Below are 17,806 nucleotides of genomic sequence, written 5' to 3'. Positions count from 1 at the left end.
GATGCGGTTCGTGGAGGTTGGTGTCACAAAAGACTTTAAGGTGCCCTCCATCAATGGACTCATTGAAACACTTCGCAGGGGACTTCTTCTTGACCCACTTTCCTCCAGCGGCAACACTGAGACGGAGATCACGCTATCGCTGCCGAAGCGTGCGTGGGTTGAGCCTCTTCAGACTCTCTACGCCATCTTTGTGGATCCCGTCGTGGAGTTTCTTCGTGCCCTTGATCCGCTGTTCCTGAGCAAAAACGGTGTTATCACGATGATCCCGACGGAGCAGCTGTGGCTCGTGCCATTCAACGCACTCATTGCGCGGAACGGCAACTTTCTTATGGAGGATTTTGCGGTACAGCTTGCATTTTGTGCCACGCAATGCGCCTTCTCTGTGCTGAGTGCCAAACGTGTACTCCAGCGAGATCTGCAGCGTGACGTGGTGTTGGTGCAGCGTGATATTGACGCACCGGCGTTGCATCTGCTGTCGCATGTGGCATTTCCTTTCGACTCGCTGCGTTCCCGAAAGGAGGGGGATTTGATTGTCCGCACATTGGCGGAGAACAAGCGCAGTGTTCTTCACAGCACCCGCACGACAGACTCCGTCTGCGTCACCACAAGTTCCGAGACGCTCGTGGAGGACCTCGACGCATTCAGGGAGCTCCTGCCGAAGAGTCGCACGGTGTTTATCGCAACATCCACAACGAGTGCAACACGCAATGACGATAATAGTGCTGGTGCCATATGCATGGCGGTCTCACATGAGGAGATTGACCTGCTGCGCTCCTCTGAAATTTCACGAATGCGGCTGTTTGCGGAGCTTGTGGTGATTAGCAACACAAACATGTCCAACGCACGTGTTGTGGGAACACATGACGATGTTCAGGGGCTTATTCGTGGGTTTTTCTCCAGCGGTGTGCCTTGTGTCATTGTTGGGCAGTGGTGCACGCCCGATATGACTCCGTCGGAGCTTTTTTCAAAGTTTTTCCAGCTGCTCTCGGAGGCAAACAATAAGCCACGGAGATTCAGCTGTAGCCATGAGGTGGCCACGACAGCAACCGCCACGGCAAAAACAACAACATCGGACGCGGAGTTGAAGCATCCCGTGAGAGCAAACGATGAGGATGAAGTTGGCGGTCATGATGCGGCATGTTTGTATCGCCACAAAGCACTTCTTCTCGCGTGGGCTATTCGGGCACTGCTAGAGGATAATTTCTTCCGCTTTGCTCCTCGCACCTGGGCAGGATACTGCTGCGTCGGATACGGGTCGCATCAGTAGTGGCCGCTGCCGCACCCACCTGTGCTAACATCGCCGTCGGAGCAGCAGCAACAACATGGTGAATGAAGTGTGTACTTCTCTTGCATGTATATTTTAGCTTTGCCATGTGCAGTGCACATCCCGCTGCAATGTGTTTTTCCCTAGCGAACTGGCGCTGCTTGTTTTTTTTATTGTTTGTTTGTGTGTGTGTGTGTGTGCGTGTTGGGGGGGCACACCTGTTTTTAGGCCCATCTCGCTCATGTAGAATTGTTATATTTTTTTTCTTTGCGCAGATTTTGCCATTGTGCAGCAAAGAGCACATACACACACACATACACGACAAGCACATGTTTTCTCATTTAGTCTTTTTTTCCCCCTTTAGGGAACGTAAGTGCGGGGGGCACACACACTTGCGCCTCTGTCTCTCCCTTCTTCTCTGTGTGTGTGTGCGTGTGTGTCATTTCCCTCTTTGTCGCACATGCGCACTTCTCCTCTCACGCATCTGTTTTGCATCGGGGTTGAGGGAAAGCAGGGAGGGAGTGGCAGCGGAAGCACACAACAAATAACGCAACGCACAAGTAGAAGTAAAGAAGCACAGCCACTCACTCTTTTTTAAGGAACTGAACCCACAGCCGTAGACAAGGCAAAAAGAGAAGAAGGGAGGAGAGAGAACGACGATCATCACCGGATGGCGGATCATCAGGTACTGTTCTTTGGCTGCGTGGCGGTGACACTCACGGAGGTGCGCGTGAAGGATGCCGTGTTTCCCACGAAGATGCAGAACAACAACGGGGTAAACTTTTTTGTGCGGATGGCGATTCTACCGAAGGAAGGCAGCGAAACGGAAGAGCGAATGGGCGAATATGTTGACTCCTCCATGCACCCGTTGAAAAGCGCAGAGATGGCGGAGGAGCTACTCATCCCCGTCATGCTGGAGCGCGCCTTACCAGTCTCTGCCGTCGCAGGTGGCCTCAGCCTTTCCTATGAAACACCGAAGCAAAATAACGAGAAGGATCACATTGCTGATGATAATAGTGCTGCTGTGCGTGGTGACAACAGCCATGGAATGAGCGTGGAGCTGCATCTAGAGGTTGCGGTTGCGCGTGGGAACCTTCAGGCGACTATCGCACATCGTAAAGTGATTATTGAATCATTGCTTAATGTTGCAAATGAGAAGTGTGGTGTGGTGGCTGCACATGTCTCTGCTGCCGCGTTGCGCCAGTGCGCCGTGTGGGGGAAGGGATTTTCGTTGCCCACCACAGACAAGAGTTGCGTTTTAGAGGAAACCCATGAAGACGACGAGAACGACGATGATGGCGTGTGTTCGGGCATGGAAGTAGAGTTTATTGTGCGTGCCCTCGATATGTCTGAGCCGCTGCGTGTCATGCTCGCGGCTGAGTGTGAGGCTCGCAATCTTCTACATATGCCAAAACGCGAGATCCAGACGACATTTCTGCTTCCCGCTTTGCGGTTGCCGTACGGTGCGTTGCCTCTTTTTCTGCTCCACCAGCATTACCGCCGCTTCTACGAGCATTTCTTTAACAAGACGCTGAATCCTTCCGACCAAGTGGCCAAGCTGCTGTCTGTGGACGACGGGAATATCGGGGCTTGTCGTTGGTGTGCTCTGAGCGTTGTTGACATGCGTCGTACTATTCTTGGTGAGGAGGCTCTGGCTCCTTTGTTAGCGACACTTTATCACTGCCCGTCCCTCAGCTCGCTGGTGCTCGATCAGAATAGCCTGGGGGATTTCACCTGTTATTGGATCGCTGCTCTTTTCCACAAGCACCGCCTCCTGCGAGAGGTCTCGCTGTATCGCAACAACATCCACGAATGTGGCGCAGAGCAGCTCCTCCGCCTCACAAGAAGGAATAAAATTCTGACGCAGCTCAATGTTATTGGCAACCCGTGTTCTCCCCACATCTTGGAGCGCATTCAGCGGGTGACAGAGGTGAATCAAGCGGCACTGAAAAAGGACCCTTTCAATGTTATTTCCACGCTATACGACTACGCTGTCTCCCCCAACTCCTTTTCGCCGGATATTGTCAAGAAGGCCCTCATCCTGTGGGCCATGTTGTCGAGCTCTTCTCTGAAAGCAGCTGACAGCACGTTGGAGAGCAAGCAACCATCACTTATTCCCCAATGTGCATTGGCCCCACTGTTGAATGAAGTCATGCGCACTGTGGCGTTGGAGATGTCTTTTTTGATACAGGATCATTTTATACGCATGGTGTTTGTCGACATTGAGACACACTGGAGGGCAACTCTCTCCCTACAAGATGAAGATGGAAAGCCGGCGCTCGAGGAAGACGATGGAGGGAGGGAAACGGGGCATGGCGAGTTGAGGGTCTGGGAAGGGAATGACGACGAGGGAGAGCATCTGTTCCCTCCCGTGGACGTGGAGGAGCTCTACAGCTACTCATTCCTGCGCGTGATTGTTGTGACCATGCGAAGTATGTTGCGAGAAGGAGACTGGGCTGAAAGCAAAACCGTATTGCAGGCTATTGGACGAAGTCAGCAAGCCATTGGTGTTACCCCAGAGGATTACCGCGCCGCTTTGAAGGTGTTCATTCGGGCCCTTACCATTGTATGCGGCGGAGAACACGCGGATGCGGAAAACTCCGCTGCTTTTCTCCAACTTCTTGCGCTAGGTGTAAGAACCACCCTGGGTGTATAGTGTCACGACTGTAATAATTGAAGCGACACGGGAAAGGAAGAATAGAGTGGCTGTATACATTCACATACAAATTTCCCTAGATAATTGCATGTATGTACGGGTGTACGGGTGCATAAAGACGATCCAGTGAGGAGGTGAAGTAGAATATCCAAAAAGAAACAGGGCCCATGCCATTTACTCCCCAGGAGTGGAGCATTGATATTCAGCACAGAGAAAGAGAGAGATTTTTGGAAAGGGGGAGTGACGGCTGGTGTGGGGATAAGTAGATCTTTTCTCACATGGTATGTAATTGTTATGCGGGTATCTATCTATCTATATATATATATATTAATTCCCTCCGCATGTGTGCGTGCGGAAGAGGTTGAAAATTGTGGAGAACGCTCAGACGTGTTTGTCTCCTTTTGTTTTATCGGCTTCATGCACATGCACACTCACTCACACGCTCTCCTTCCCTCCCATTGTAAGAGATGAAGACATGTTTGGCGCTTTTTTTTTTTCTTTCTTTCTTTTTCTTTTAGTGCCGGTGAATTGAAGGCCGTGAGTGCCCCCTGGTAAAGTGATATCACTGCATATATTTTTATCAAAGAAGTTAGTAATAAACAAGGGTTCCGTGCGACATATCGAGGAGGGAAAAGGAGGAAAAAAAAAAGAAAAACAGAGTGACACAAATAGAAAAACACCGAAAATATCTCTACATACATACATACATACATACATACAGGAGAAAAAAAAAAATGCGAAATGAGGAGGGAGAGGGAGACAGTGAAAAAATAATTAAAGCGAGAAATAAAATGGATTCTCGTGTCGTTCGGCTGGAGCCATACGAGTATGTTCACATACTTGACAACAACACATGCAAGGTGACGCTTTTGGAAGGGCCGTGCTGCATTACATTGCTCGACCATCTTGTCAACCTTCATAAGAATGCGCAGCAGCACATTGTCATTCCACCCAATCACTACTGCGAGGTGCGGAATCCGGTTGTACTGTCGCCAGATGGCGGGGAGCCTACATACCGGATGGGGCACCGTGAGGTGCGACTGTCGCAACCTCCATTCCCGTTATATCCCGGTGAGTTAGCATCTGATTTGAAACCAATGCGCATTCTTACTTCCAAAGAGGCCATTATTGTACGGGCGTTGGAAGATCACACAACCACAGAGGAATTCACGGGGAAGACGGTGCAACGCATTGCTGGGGAACAGTGGCTGGTGAAGGGGCCTGGTGCGTACGTCCCGCGTGTCGATGAGGAAGTGCTTCGAAGAGTGGTGCCACTCCTTCTTTCGGCAAATGAATACATTCAGTTGTGTGCCATGGCGGACTTTAAGGAACCAGACGGTACAGCACGACGTGTTGGCGAGAAATGGAATTTATTGACGCAAGGCGTTTTTTTTCCGGGGCCGTACACAAAACAAGAACCTGTTAAGAAGGGTATCACGCTTTCACCGACCTTGGCGCTCCATGTGCGGGCAGTGCATTCTTTTTACGACACACGCTTTGGAATCCAACGTTGCCTAGGGGACCGTTGGCTTGTGACGCATGATGAAGTGGCTTTATTCCTGCCAACTGAGGACGAGGATCCTGAGACGACCGTCCCTCTCACGATCGTCGGGCAACAGCAGTACTGTATCCTATTAAGAACCGTGCAGGATGGTGTTGTTCATGACGGTAAAAGGAAACTTCTTAAGGGGCCATGTTCCTTCTTTTTGAAACCCGGGGAAAGTTTGCAGGACAACGAGGTGAAGGATGCGTATCTCATTGGGGATCATGAGGCTCTCCTTGTGGAGGCGGTAAGCAGTTTTGCGGAGGAGGACGATACATGGCGGGAGGTGTCATCCCGTTGGTTGGTGTCCGGGCCGTGCAGCTATATTCCACCCTTGGATGTTTGCGTCTTGGAGCGGCGAGAAAGATTGTTGCTTACTGGCAGTCAAGGCGTTTATGTGCGTAACGTGCGTACTGGCATGGTGAGGGCGGTACATGGCCAGGCGATAATGCTTGCTGCGGATGAAATACTGTGGGAAAAGCCGATCAGTCCTCTTGTGCATCGTCTTCTTCAAGCGGACACATTCTCTGTGTACGACGCCGGTGCACTAAAATCGGCTTCTGAAAAGGAGCCATATGCATCCCACAAGGTTGTCTTCTACAAGGTCCCACACAATGCCCTGGTGCGACTGTATGATTCCAGCACGAATACCAGTCGTGTGGAGGAGGGACCCGCCGCGTTGTTTCTCGCCCCCAACGAGGAGTTTACACCCATCTCCCTTTCCGGGGGCCGCCCAAAGGCGTCCAATCGCATCCACTCACTATGTCTCTTTTTGGGACCCGATTTTATGGCGGATGTGATTGAAGTCGAGACGCTCGATCACGCCCGACTGATGCTTCATCTTGCGTACAATTGGGAATTTGACACAACTGACATGGAGCGCATCAAGAAAATTGCTTTTGAACTGCCTGATTTTGTTGGTAAGGCTTGCAATACGCTTGCGAACCGCATCCGTGCTGCAATCGCCTCTGAGTCCTTTGAGGAGTTCCACCGCAACTCCTCTTCTTTGATTCGGCAGGCCATCTTTCGCTCTTACTTGGGGACGACGGAGATGCGGGAGGACGGCCTGTACTTCCCCGTCAATGGTCTCCTCATCACAAATGTGGATGTACAGAGTGTGGAGCCTGTCGAGCCGAATACACGCGACGCTCTAAAGAAGAGCGTGCAACTCGCCGTGGAAATTATCACCCAATCGCAGGAAAATGAGGCCTCCCATCAGGCAATGCTGTTGGAACAAGAGGCGAGAGGGACACTCGAGCTGCAAATCATGAAGGACAAGGCGTCGGAAGAGGCAGAACGTGTGACATTACTTCAGGTCACCGCGGAAAATACCGCCATTGAATTGAGCGGCTCCAGCAGGGCCCAAACTCTTGCAGAAAGTGAGGCACGGCTTGTCGAGCTGCAGGCCGAACTGGACGTAACGCCTAATCGCTGTCGTGCGCTTGAATTCATGACGGATGCAGAGTTGGATTTGCAGCGAGAACGCATGGAGATTGAGATTTCCCACCGTCGTGCCATGAATGACCTTGCGGTTCAGAAAGCAAAGGCACTGGCCGACATTGAAGCCACCAAAGTGGAGAAGATATTTTCCGCCTTAGGGAGAGGAACTGTCACGGCAATTGCACGGGCAGGTCCAGAGCTAAAGGCGAAGTTGCTGCAAGCACTGGGTCTTAAAGGATTCCTCGTCACGGATGGTACTTCTCCCATCAACCTGCTGGGCATGGCAAACTGTATGGTGCACGATCCAAGGGGGAAGCGGGCATAATATTTTATGTATAACTCTTTTTTTTTTTTTTGCGTGCGTTTTTCTTTGCCTTATGATATAGCTGTGGTTGCTTTTTGATATCATTTTTATTCTTGACTATTTTCTTTTGTTTTTATTTCATCTTTCCCTCTCGTGATGCATGCATGCGATGTGTACATGTGCACAAACACTGGCTGAAGGACAGGCAGACGGAAACAACACCGCGACTCCACTTCTCCTCACGCAGGTGTTTCGATGGCCGCGCCGCTGCGAGAGGTTGTGATTGGGACGCATGACAGTGCCAACAGTCATAATGACAACGGGGCATCGCTGATGATGCCGCCGTGGGACGACCACCTGCCAGAATTGCCAGAACTGGCGGAGGTGGAGGCGCATGTTGCATCGCTGTGGGCTCTTGTAACGAACGGCGGGGCGCTTATTGAGCCCACGCACCTTCAACTCATCGACACCATCGTGGACCGCCTCGACCAGGTGTACTACTGGGCGGTTGAAGAGGGCACAACGCTCCTCAGTGAACCAAGTCAGTTGGCGCAATGCAAGGTGCCACAACTCACAGTCTTGTGCATCAGAACAAAACGCCCGAGAATTGTGCTGGCCGCGCTCCGCATCATGCGTCATCTCCTGCGTCACGGACAGACGGGACCTCAACTGGTGGCTGCGGTGGCGGAGAAAAAAGAGGAGAAAAACATCTCTACTGCAAATGCAGATGATGAAGAACTGTTTGGAATGCTCGCCTCAGTCATGGAGCAGCATGCAGGACTGAGTGACTTGCAGGCAGAGGTCGCTGCTGTCGCGGCAGAGGCGGCGTTAATAGACATTGAAGGACTTTTGGAGAGTCCTGTTATCAGTCATGTACTTGCGGCGCTAGAAAGGCACGGAACAAGCACCGCCATGCAGAGAGAAGGAGTGTTGCTTTTTTCTACGCTTGTGGACATTCATCGAGGAGGTACACCACGTGAGAATGCGGCGAATGACGTTAGACCGACACCTGTGGCGATTCTCCTGTCTCATGTTGGCGTTGTGGTGCGTTTTGTCGTGAGTGTGGCAAAGGCACATGCCGGTAGTGTTGATGTGAAACGAAATGCTGTTCACTTTTTTCTTCGGTGTGCGTCATACCCGGAAAATCTAGACGTGCTTCTGCGAGAAGGTGTGTACCCTGTTCTTGTGGGCGCACTTCCTTCCGCCGTGCGAGTGCCTGAACTCTTTGCGGAGTTAACGGAAGCCATCGCGTACTTTATTCCTCTTTTAGATCCACTGCAGCAACGTAGTCTTGTTCTTGTGGTGCGTCGCGTGTTGCTTGAAACAACATCACCCATTTTAGTTTCACTCTGCGTGGCTCTTCTGGTGCGGATGTTACAGGTCGAGACAAGAAGAGGGGATCCCATGCCATGTCGAAGCATGCAGCCTGGGTTGTCGCAAGAAGCGGCCCTCAACTTATGCGTGCGGGGCGGTGAACGCACTCTCAGTGATACCATTCACTTGGGGGAGGGCGACATCCGCGTGTTTATGTCATCGAACTTCATCCCGCAGCTTTTGTGTTGTGCGGCTGACACCATTGGCGAGGACGACGCGATTTTGCGACGTGTGGTGGCAGAAGCCATTGAATTACTCTCCCCATATCGCTGGCGGTAGAGGCGAAGCGATTCTGTGTATTTGCGCGTGGAGAAGGAAAACCCAAAATTGGGAGTGGGTGAAGCGATGATGATGTCATTTGTAAGGAAGAAACCTGGGCAAAGAGAGGTGGGGTGGGGTAAGATGACGGTGACGTCTGATGCACGCCCCCCTGTGATTCATTTAAAGCCACGATGGGTACCGGGACGCGTAGACAAATATGCACTTGTGTGTCTTCTCCTGTTTTGTTTTGTTTTTCTTACTTGATGTGTGTGTGTGTGTGTGTTTTAGGGCGAGGCAGGATGTCACTTAGCGAGACGCAGCGCGAGCGATTCTCCCTGCAGTTCCTCATCTTCGACAAGGACTCTGACGGCCGCATCACGACGGAGCAGTTGGGGCCGCTGTTGCGCATTTGGGGCTTTTGCCCATCCGAGGCGGAGGTGCAGGCGACGGTGCGGCTCTTGGACCCGGACAACACAGGCGTTCTTACGAAGGCGCAGGCCTTTGACGCAGCCGAGTCCATGCTGAACCAGATGATAACCGAAGTGGATGTGCGGGAGGCCCTCCGGGTGCTCGACGCGGACGGCGACGGATTTCTTACCACCGCCGAACTGCGCCATGTTCTCTTGAATTTAGGCGTCCGGCTGTCGCTGGAGGAGGCGGACGAAGTCATTGCTGACGCCTACGCGGACGAGGACCAACAAGTCAACACGGATGATTTTGCCCGCATGCTTTTTTCAGATGCGAGTGAGGGAAAATTGGATATTTGAAGGAATTGGTAGAGACAGAGCGTGCCTCATTATGTGTGGGAAAGAGAGAGGGATTATGTTTGATGTACAAAAAAAAAAAATGCAGGAAGGGACAAAAGAAAAGAGGGTATGAGAGCAGGTTGTCGTCAACGAATGGCGCTGTCGCTTTTTTTTCTCTGCCATTCACGCCTTTGACTTTTCGTTCTCGTTTTTGTTTTCTTTTTTCTTTTAGATCTATGCTTTGCCGTTTTTTCTGTGGGAGACACACTGCCATTGCCGCCCGCTGTCACGGTGCAGTGCTTGACTGTGCCCGCCGCTGTGGCTCCTTCAATTACGCCGAGTACAATGACGGCGACCCGCTGCTGCTGCAGGAACAACTGACAGACAGCGAGGTGGAGATCCGGCGGGTGGTGCGAGAGTTCTGCAAGAAGACACTTCTTCCGCGCGTGACGGACGCCTACCGCAACGAACGTGAAGACCGTAAAATTTTTCGCGAGTTGGGTGCATTGGGTGTGCTAGGGCCAACCATCGAGGGGTACGGCTGCGCCGGCATCAGCTCCGTCGCCGCTGGTCTTATCTCGCGCGAGATTGAGGCAATTGACAGCGGCTACCGCTCGGCGTGGTCAGTGCAGTCCTCCCTCGTGATGCACCCCATCTATGCCTTTGGGAGTGATGCGCAGAAGCAGCGGTTTCTGCCGAAGTTGGCGACTGGTGAACTCATCGGCTGTTTTGGACTAACGGAGCCGAACGCGGGGTCGGACCCAATGTCAATGACGACGCGGGCGCGAAAGGTGGCGGGTGGTTACAGCCTTAGCGGATGCAAGACGTGGATCACCTCCGCACCGCTCGCCGACATTGCCGTCGTGTGGGCGAAGTTACACGACACAAATAAAATTGCGGGGTTTATCGTTGAGCGTGATTTCAAGGGGTTTGCCACGGAGCGGATTGAAGGCAAACTCTCGCTGCGCACCAGCTGTACTGGCATGATTGTACTCGACAACTGCATCGTGCCGGAGGAGAATGTGTTGCCACACGCCACCGGCTTGAAGGCTCCGTTTAATTGTCTTAGCAGCGCCCGGTACGGCATTGCGTGGGGGGTGGTTGGCGCGGCTGAGACATGTTTTAACATTGCGCGAGATTACAGTCTGGAACGCAAGCAGTTCGGCAAATCAATTGCGTCTATGCAGCTTGTGCAGGCAAAGTTGGCTGATGCAGTGACGGAGATAACGTTGGCGATGCAAAGTTGCCTACGTGCTGGGCGGTTGAAGGACGAGGGGAAGCTCTCGCATCAGGTGATATCAATGCTGAAGCGCAACAACACACGGAAGGCAATAGAAATTGCGCGGGCAATGCGAGACATTTTGGGTGGCAATGGCATTTCAGACGAGTACCACGTCATGCGGCACGTGTGCAATCTTGAAACAGTCTTGACATATGAAGGCACTTACGACATCCATGGACTTATTTTGGGACGCTCCATCACTGGCATGAGTGCCTTCTGAAAGGGCTTTATGCTATATTATTTTCTCTCTCTCCCTCTCTCTCTCTCTCTCTCTCTCTCTCTCTCTGTGTGTGTGTGTGCGTGGTGATTTGATTGTCATTTTGTTGGTGTTCTTCTTCACTTGTCTTCTTCTTTCGCTGTCGCAGTCGAGTCGGTCCACCACACACGAAGAAAGTTTTTTTAAAAAAGGATTTTAAAAAGGCCACGGTGGTGGCGCTGAGATGAGTGGTGACCGGCCGGTGCTCATCATTGACAATGGCGGCTACACGCTGAAGGCGCTTTACATTCCGGACCCAAGCAACACGGCATCGCAGCCGCCGCGGCAAGCGGTTGTGCCAAACTGCGTGGGCGCCGCGTCCTTTGCTGGTCGAGGCATCGTCGGCGAACAACTCTTCAAAATGCCACACTTTCACGGGTTTATGCTGCGCCGCCCCGTTGACCGCGGCTTTGTTGTGGATGCAACGCTGCAGAGTTATATCTGGGAGTACCTGCTGCAGTACCTTGCCATCGCGGATGAGAGTGACGTGGAACTCGTGCTCACCGTCCCCTTCGCAGCACCAAAGCAGGTGGGGGAGCTGCTGCACTATTTGGTTGCGCAGCGCTTTAAATTTCGAGCACTGACACTCGTGAGCGCCACGTTCCTTGCCCTGGTGGCCGACGCCTCCCGAGACTGGCTGCACCGCAACGTACATGAAAGCTGCCGTGAGGATGACGGGGCCGGTGGTGGCTGCGGGATGGTGGTGGACTTTGGCTTCTCCGCCACAACTGTGGTTCCTTATGTCGACTTCCTCCCTATACGAGAATCCGCCGTGCGGGTTGACGTTGGTGGCAAACTTCTCTCGAATCGCCTGAAGGAGCTTATCTCTTTCACGCAAGTAAACATGACCGAAGACGGGTGGCTTGTCAACCACATCATGGAAAGGTGTTGCCACGTAGCGCTGCAGCCGAAAGAATCCTTGCGAGCAGCTCAGCGGCAAAAGCAGCGGGGTAAAAGCAGCAGCAGCAGTAGCATTAGTGATGGCGGTGGTGGTATTTGTTATGGCAATGGGAATGCGGCGGGGCTGCGATATTATTTGCCAACTATACCGCCCCTCATGCCGCTGGGGTGTCGTGAGGAAGAGATGCATGCGGTCCTTGGCGGCGATGGATCGGGGGTGGAACGGCATGAGCTGCAGCATCTTCACTTCCATCATGAGGCCTTTCTCATCCCGGAGCTTCTTTTTCACCCGGTGGGTGTTGGCATCCAACAGATGGGCGTCGTCGACGCGATTGTACGCGGTACGGGCAGCCGCGGGATGCTGCGTGATGCCCCCACTCTGCACGCCGCCCTGCTCCACCACATTGTTGTATTTGGCGGCACCGCAAATTTCCCACAACTGCGTGAGCGCCTTCAGGAGGAGCTGCGGAAGGAATTTGCCGCCTGTAGCACGTCGGTTTCCCTGCAGCCACCGGTGGAGCGACTCCGCATGGCGCCTCACGCCATCGATGTGGACGACACCGCCATCGGCTACTCCGCCCACGACAGCGAGCTGCAGCCGCTGTACGGGGCCCTGGCACTTTTTACGTGCCCCTCTCGTCAACCACAACTGCGGCTTTTGCGCAGCCGGTGCCATGTTGATTTAACAACTCTGCGAAAAAACAAAGCGGGCGTGGGACGCGCGCAAGCGTCGGTGGCGCTAAAAACACAAAAGACACTTTTGGATGCCATGCAGCATCTCCCATGACCACACGGACACCACCCCGTCCCTTCCGTTTTGTTATCCGTCACACGAAGCACGACGACAATAAGTGAAACATCATCGCAATTTTCATTGTTTTCTTTTTTGTTTTGTTTTGTTTTGTTTTGTTTTGTTTTGTTTTTTGTTGTTGTTGTTGTTGGAAGCAGTCAAATCTCTAATTTATACTTTTTTCCTTTTTTTCTTTTTTTTTTTTTTTTCCCTTTCATTATGGATCACAATTGTCATTAACGCCCTAAGATTACGACAGAATTAAAGGAAAAAACATTTCAAAATAAAATTCCAAGAAAAACAATTATAAAACTGTAATTTACCAGCCATGTCCGCTCGCCTGAACAACCTGCTGCAGCACATTGCTGTGAAAGACAAAGACAGCGACACAATGCGACACCTGAAGCAGCGCATGGCGCTGGCGTCCCTCGCGAACCAGTTCACGGTGGGCAAGGACCACCTCAAGCAGCTGATGTTGTACATGGTCCACGAGATGATTGAGGGACTGGAGGGCCGCGAGAGCACTTTGCGCATGCTGCCTTCTTACGTGTACAAAACCGATCCCAGCAAGGCGACAGGCGTCTTCTACGCGCTGGACCTCGGGGGCACGAACTTTCGAGTGCTGCGTGTGACGTGCAAGGAAGGAAGGGTGGCGGACCGTGTCGACGCCAAGTTTGTGATTCCGCAACAGGCACTGCAAGGAACGGCAGAGGATTTGTTTGGCTTTATTGCGAAGAGTGTGAAGAAAATGATGGAGCAGAAAGCACCGGAGGACTTGAACCGCACCGTGCCGCTTGGCTTCACGTTTAGCTTCCCAACAGAGCAGAAAGGCGTCGATAACGGTTTCCTGATAAAATGGACGAAGGGCTTCTCGACACGGGGTGTGGAGGGGAAGGACGTGGTGGAACTTCTGCAGAATGCATTGAAACGCATGGAAGTGAAGGTGAAAGTGGTGGCGCTCTGCAACGACACTGTCGGTACGCTTATCACGAACTACTTCTTTGACCCCGATACGCAGGTTGGCGTAATCATCGGCACCGGCTCCAACGCGTGCTACTTCGAGGATGCCTACGCCGTGACGAAGGAGCCCTCAGTGGCCGCACGCGGTACGACACAGACACCAATCAACATGGAGTGCGGGAACTTTGACTCCAAGTACAAGTTTGTGCTGCCGGTCACCGCCTACGACGAGGCGATGGATGCCGTTACGCCGAACCGCAACTACCAGACGCAAGAGAAGATGGTCTCCGGCATGTATCTTGGGGAAATCAGTCGCCGCATGATAGCGCACCTTGCCGAGTTGCGTTGCCTGCCAAGCGCTCTTGCATCCAAGATGGCCAAGCCGTGGAGCTTTGAGACGAAATTTATGGGCATGATATCCGCGGACCGCATGCCGGGTCTGCAGTTCACGCGCCAAGTGCTCCAAGAGCTTTTCCATGTCGACGTGACGGATGTTGCAGACCTGCACGTGATCCGTGATGTGTGCTGCCTGGTGCGCGGCCGCGCTGCGCAGATCAGTGCCATGTTCTGCAGTGCGCCACTTGTGAAGACAAGGAAAGAGGGCCGTGCGACGGTCGCGATCGATGGCTCCGTGTTTGAGAAGACACCGTCATTCCGCCGCCTGCTGCAGCAAAACATGAACGCCATTCTCGGTCCTGGGTGCGATGTCACGACGGCACTCGCAAGGGACGGCAGCGGCATTGGCGCCGCTTTTATCTCCGCGCTGGTTGTGAACGACAAATAAGGAATAAATGTAAATAGGTACGAGGTTTTTTTCTATATATATATTGGACTTTTTTTTGTTTTTTATGGGTGAAAACGAATTTTTTATGGTTGTTAACAGGTTTTTATTATTATTATTGTTGTTTTTGTTTTTATGTGCAGGTGTCTGGGGGATTATCTCGCGTTAATTTTTACGTGGCTGCCTGTGCGTTAGTCACGCCTAGGGGAATGTGAGGGTTATAGGGCGCAATAAAGGTGTTGAGGCATTTATAAAACCGTTTTTTGTTGTTTTTTTGTTTTTTTTAATTTATTTATTTATTTCTAAGATGTTGTGGAAAAGGATTTTTTTTTTTCACTTTTTTTTAGATATTTTTTGGGCAGATTGTGGTGTATTTATTGCAATGCCGTTTGCTTACTTTGAGGGTGCTGTGGTTTTGTGATGTTTCCCGCATGTTTTGTTTTGTTTTTTTCCTTTTTTTTTTTCGTTTGTTTGAATGCCGCTCTTGTGATTGATGTCTGCTGCGGGGCGGCCCTTTTTGTGAAGATCCATGCGTCGTTTGTTGCGGTCCGTGCTGTGCCGCGTGACGCCGTGGCGGCTCTCACCAGTGTTGTGCGCGCCCGTTCATCAGGTGCATCACACGTCGTCTGTTGTGGGCAACTCATCGCCTCTTGCCCATGTGATGGAATTGATGGAGGCGAAAAACTACGACGGTGTGGTGCAATTCTATGAGGCCTCGTACCGCGCTGACCGCATGTCGCTGCAGGAATTTTCTGGCGGTGCCTTTCAGGCGCGGGACATGGCGGTGTGTTTGATGCGTACTTTTACGGCGTTGGGTCGCATGGACCGAGTGCGTGAGGTCTTTGCCGCCGGGCTGCGAGATCTTGCGGGAAATGGGCAAGGAAAAGACAGTGGCCGTACCGTGTCACTCCTGAATGCGAATTTTTTTAACGCCTATTTGGAGGTGCTGACGCAGCGGAAGAACTTTGCGAGTGAGGAGGTGCTGTATGTCTTGAAGGAGATGAAAGCAGCGAATGTCGTCCCTGACGCGCTGACGTACCATTATCTCATTGAACTGCACATCCGCATGGGCGTAGACCCTGTCGGTTTGTGGAACGACATGCGCCGGGGCTTGGAGTTGCAGCCGCTGCCATGTACTGTCCAGGCACTCCTGCTGCAAGTTGTCCCTTCGTCGCCGGATGCGTCCTTTGTGGTGGATGTCACGCGCGAGGCACTTCGTCATGGAGGCAACGTGCTGGACAAGCGGCTGCTTGCAGGGCTGATGGAACAGTGGCTCCATAACGCGCAGGAGTACCCGCCGGAGTACGTCCTTTGGCTGATGTTTGAACTGGAAATTCGCTGCGTTCTCGACAAGGCCTCTTTTGTGCAGTTTGTTCAGAAACAACATGTGGCGGAACTGCTGCAGCGCTGTGCAAAGTGCGCAGACGCCGTCACCGCTGGAAAAGCCCTCGCTCTGATGGATCGGCATGTCATGACCAAAACTGCCGATGTTCTCAGCCTTGTCGTGTGGTGTTGGGCTCAGGCGTTGGAGCTAGAAAAGGCGTTTGATTTGTTAGAGCTGATGGCCAGAAAAGGGCATTTGGAGCTGACAGATCCATTTAAAAAGTACACCGTGGATTGTCTGCGGCAAGTGATGGACCGTCACTTCATGATGGCGCTGGCGGACGCTATAAGCACCACTGCACTACTAGACCGTGTGCTGCGTCATTTGCGCGAGCGACGCCGTCGTGGGCAGATTGTCTCTGCTCACTCCTTGGATCTTGTCGTGCTTGCCGCTGCAAAGTTGGGCGAGGACCGGCGTGCGATGTTGCTTGTCTCCGAATACATTGCCGATTGGGGCATTCAGCCACGCACGAACACGTACAACTGTCTGTTGGTCGGACTCTCGTCGCGACGTGGGGCGTCACTGCAGCGCACTATTTACGACGCCATGTTGGAGAACGGCGTCATGCCAAATGCCTTTACATTCCGTGTGCTTATCCGACAGGCAGTTCTTGCTGATAATATCGATGAGGCGATTGAGTTCCTGCAACGGGTGACATCACACGTGGGACTGCGAGTGGAAGTAGAAATGGTGCTCCCAATATTGGAGCGTGCCGCACGCGCCGGTGACGCGGAGACGGTGAATCGCGTGAGCAAATTTGCACTCGAATGTGACATTGGTATTGACAGCGTCGTGTTGAATGGCGTCATAAAAATGCTTACAGAGGCGGGGCAGGACGTGGAGGTGATCAAAGGGCACCAGCCGCTGCATGATGCACTCCGCTCACGCTCCAAGACGGGGCGGCAGCGACCTAGAAGCGAGATTGCTGCCTAACGGGTGTGTATGCACCAACCTTCCCCCTCTTTTTTTTTTTTTTTTTGTGTGTGGAGGGGGATGGACCTTCCCAAAAAAAAAAAAAAGGGAACAGAAGGAGGGCTGAGGGGTGTCGCGTGATGTGCAGTGCGCCTCCACGTCTTTCTTTTTCTGTTACATGTTCTCTTTGCTGTTGGTGCCACTGTTGTTGTTTTCCACGCCTCTCCCGTGTTTCGGCGGGGCGCTGCGGCTGCCTCATTTTCTTTGTTTTTGAGTTGTCGATGGAAGTCGTTCCCTTTTTTTCTTGTCTGTGTGCTTGAGAGGAGTGCCACCGGCACACATATCCGTGCGTTCTGTTTGTTGTTGTTATTGTTGTTCTTGCTCACAGAAACCATTGCGGGAGTGCAAATACAGGAAAAAAGAAAGGAAAAGAAGAGAAAAGAAAAGGGAGGGAGGGGGGGTGGGAAGAGTCGTCACGCACGTCCAATCATCAAAATATACAAAACACGTTGATAAAAATTAGCCACAGGGAGCACGAGGAAGTTATATACATACATATATATACATATATATTTTGACACATGCAAGAAATGCGTGTGAACGATATTGTGAAGGGACGGTACTCCACCTACCAGCTGCAGGACCTTATCGGCAAGGGTGGCAACGCGGTGGTGTATAGCGCCATTGATCGGAGTACGGGGCTTGTAGTGGCTGTTAAAAAAATTATGGCCTCGGATGACACGGTGATGGCAACGTGGCGTAAGGAGGTTGCAATCATCAGTTCTCTCGAGAACCCGTACATTATCCGCTACATTGATCACGCCCGCTCTGGCAATGCTTTCCTTATCGTCACTGAGTACGCCCAGGGGGGTTCTCTGTTTCAGCAACTGAAGCGGAATGGGCGTTTTAGCGAACGGGAAGTGGCGCGTTTTATGTTCCAAATTACCGCTGGA

The 17,806-nt window shown here is 52.2% G+C and overlaps 10 protein-coding genes across 10 annotated transcripts, besides 24 other annotated features; all 10 read left to right on the top strand.

Annotated features, from left to right (window-relative positions):
• Tc00.1047053508951.90 (hypothetical protein, conserved) lies at positions 1-1,267 on the top strand (the record flags this gene model as incomplete). Its single annotated transcript, XM_803905.1, has 1 exon — positions 1-1,267. A coding segment is annotated over one exon (1,267 nt), but the record flags the coding sequence as incomplete, so codon positions are not given.
• Positions 1-6,598: a sequence feature (heterozygous, Esmeraldo-like haplotype).
• Positions 1,439-1,469: a microsatellite.
• Positions 1,935-3,920, top strand: Tc00.1047053508951.80 (hypothetical protein, conserved; the record flags this gene model as incomplete). The annotated part of the gene is made up of 1 exon (XM_803904.1): positions 1,935-3,920. The coding sequence occupies one exon, from the start codon at positions 1,935-1,937 to the stop codon at positions 3,918-3,920; it is 1,986 nt and encodes a 661-aa protein (XP_808997.1).
• Positions 4,407-4,436: a microsatellite.
• Positions 4,613-4,640: a microsatellite.
• On the top strand, positions 4,655-7,228 carry Tc00.1047053508951.70 (hypothetical protein, conserved; the record flags this gene model as incomplete). The annotated part of the gene is made up of 1 exon (XM_803903.1): positions 4,655-7,228. One exon carries the CDS (start codon positions 4,655-4,657, stop codon positions 7,226-7,228), a length of 2,574 nt encoding a protein of 857 aa, XP_808996.1.
• Positions 6,599-6,623: a sequence feature (haploid, non-Esmeraldo-like haplotype).
• Positions 6,624-6,829: a sequence feature (heterozygous, non-Esmeraldo-like haplotype).
• Positions 6,830-7,424: a sequence feature (areas merged during assembly that could not be assigned to a particular haplotype. This can correspond to areas where the two haplotypes were merged or to regions with more than two copies in the genome that were merged during assembly.).
• Positions 7,425-12,310: a sequence feature (heterozygous, Esmeraldo-like haplotype).
• Positions 7,463-8,860, top strand: Tc00.1047053508951.60 (hypothetical protein, conserved; the record flags this gene model as incomplete). The annotated part of the gene is made up of 1 exon (XM_803902.1): positions 7,463-8,860. The coding sequence occupies one exon, from the start codon at positions 7,463-7,465 to the stop codon at positions 8,858-8,860; it is 1,398 nt and encodes a 465-aa protein (XP_808995.1).
• Positions 9,034-9,609, top strand: Tc00.1047053508951.50 (calmodulin, putative; the record flags this gene model as incomplete). The annotated part of the gene is made up of 1 exon (XM_803901.1): positions 9,034-9,609. The coding sequence occupies one exon, from the start codon at positions 9,034-9,036 to the stop codon at positions 9,607-9,609; it is 576 nt and encodes a 191-aa protein (XP_808994.1).
• Tc00.1047053508951.40 (acyl-CoA dehydrogenase, putative) lies at positions 9,672-11,090 on the top strand (the record flags this gene model as incomplete). Its single annotated transcript, XM_803900.1, has 1 exon — positions 9,672-11,090. The coding sequence occupies one exon, from the start codon at positions 9,672-9,674 to the stop codon at positions 11,088-11,090; it is 1,419 nt and encodes a 472-aa protein (XP_808993.1).
• Positions 11,114-11,156: a microsatellite.
• Positions 11,311-12,813, top strand: Tc00.1047053508951.29 (actin-like protein, putative; the record flags this gene model as incomplete). Its single annotated transcript, XM_803907.1, has 1 exon — positions 11,311-12,813. The coding sequence occupies one exon, from the start codon at positions 11,311-11,313 to the stop codon at positions 12,811-12,813; it is 1,503 nt and encodes a 500-aa protein (XP_809000.1).
• Positions 12,051-12,100: a microsatellite.
• Positions 12,311-12,892: a sequence feature (areas merged during assembly that could not be assigned to a particular haplotype. This can correspond to areas where the two haplotypes were merged or to regions with more than two copies in the genome that were merged during assembly.).
• Positions 12,893-12,935: a sequence feature (heterozygous, non-Esmeraldo-like haplotype).
• Positions 12,911-12,963: a microsatellite.
• Positions 12,936-13,021: a sequence feature (areas merged during assembly that could not be assigned to a particular haplotype. This can correspond to areas where the two haplotypes were merged or to regions with more than two copies in the genome that were merged during assembly.).
• Positions 12,994-13,025: a microsatellite.
• Positions 13,022-15,907: a sequence feature (heterozygous, Esmeraldo-like haplotype).
• Tc00.1047053508951.20 (hexokinase, putative) lies at positions 13,145-14,560 on the top strand (the record flags this gene model as incomplete). The annotated part of the gene is made up of 1 exon (XM_803899.1): positions 13,145-14,560. One exon carries the CDS (start codon positions 13,145-13,147, stop codon positions 14,558-14,560), a length of 1,416 nt encoding a protein of 471 aa, XP_808992.1.
• Positions 14,827-14,859: a sequence feature (AT_rich).
• Positions 14,992-15,030: a sequence feature (A-rich).
• On the top strand, positions 15,087-16,874 carry Tc00.1047053508951.10 (hypothetical protein, conserved; the record flags this gene model as incomplete). Its single annotated transcript, XM_803898.1, has 1 exon — positions 15,087-16,874. The coding sequence occupies one exon, from the start codon at positions 15,087-15,089 to the stop codon at positions 16,872-16,874; it is 1,788 nt and encodes a 595-aa protein (XP_808991.1).
• Positions 15,908-16,764: a sequence feature (haploid, Esmeraldo-like haplotype).
• Positions 16,765-16,893: a sequence feature (heterozygous, non-Esmeraldo-like haplotype).
• Positions 16,894-17,558: a sequence feature (areas merged during assembly that could not be assigned to a particular haplotype. This can correspond to areas where the two haplotypes were merged or to regions with more than two copies in the genome that were merged during assembly.).
• Positions 17,271-17,300: a microsatellite.
• Positions 17,398-17,426: a microsatellite.
• Positions 17,435-17,806, top strand: Tc00.1047053508951.4 (protein kinase, putative; the record flags this gene model as incomplete). The annotated part of the gene is made up of 1 exon (XM_803906.1): positions 17,435-17,806. A coding segment is annotated over one exon (372 nt), but the record flags the coding sequence as incomplete, so codon positions are not given.
• Positions 17,559-17,806: a sequence feature (heterozygous, non-Esmeraldo-like haplotype).

Source organism: Trypanosoma cruzi, genomic scaffold (assembly GCF_000209065.1).
Source record: "Trypanosoma cruzi strain CL Brener 1047053517101 genomic scaffold, whole genome shotgun sequence".
Taxonomy (NCBI): domain Eukaryota; phylum Euglenozoa; class Kinetoplastea; order Trypanosomatida; family Trypanosomatidae; genus Trypanosoma; species Trypanosoma cruzi.
This window is presented reverse-complemented; position numbering and strand designations above follow the sequence as displayed.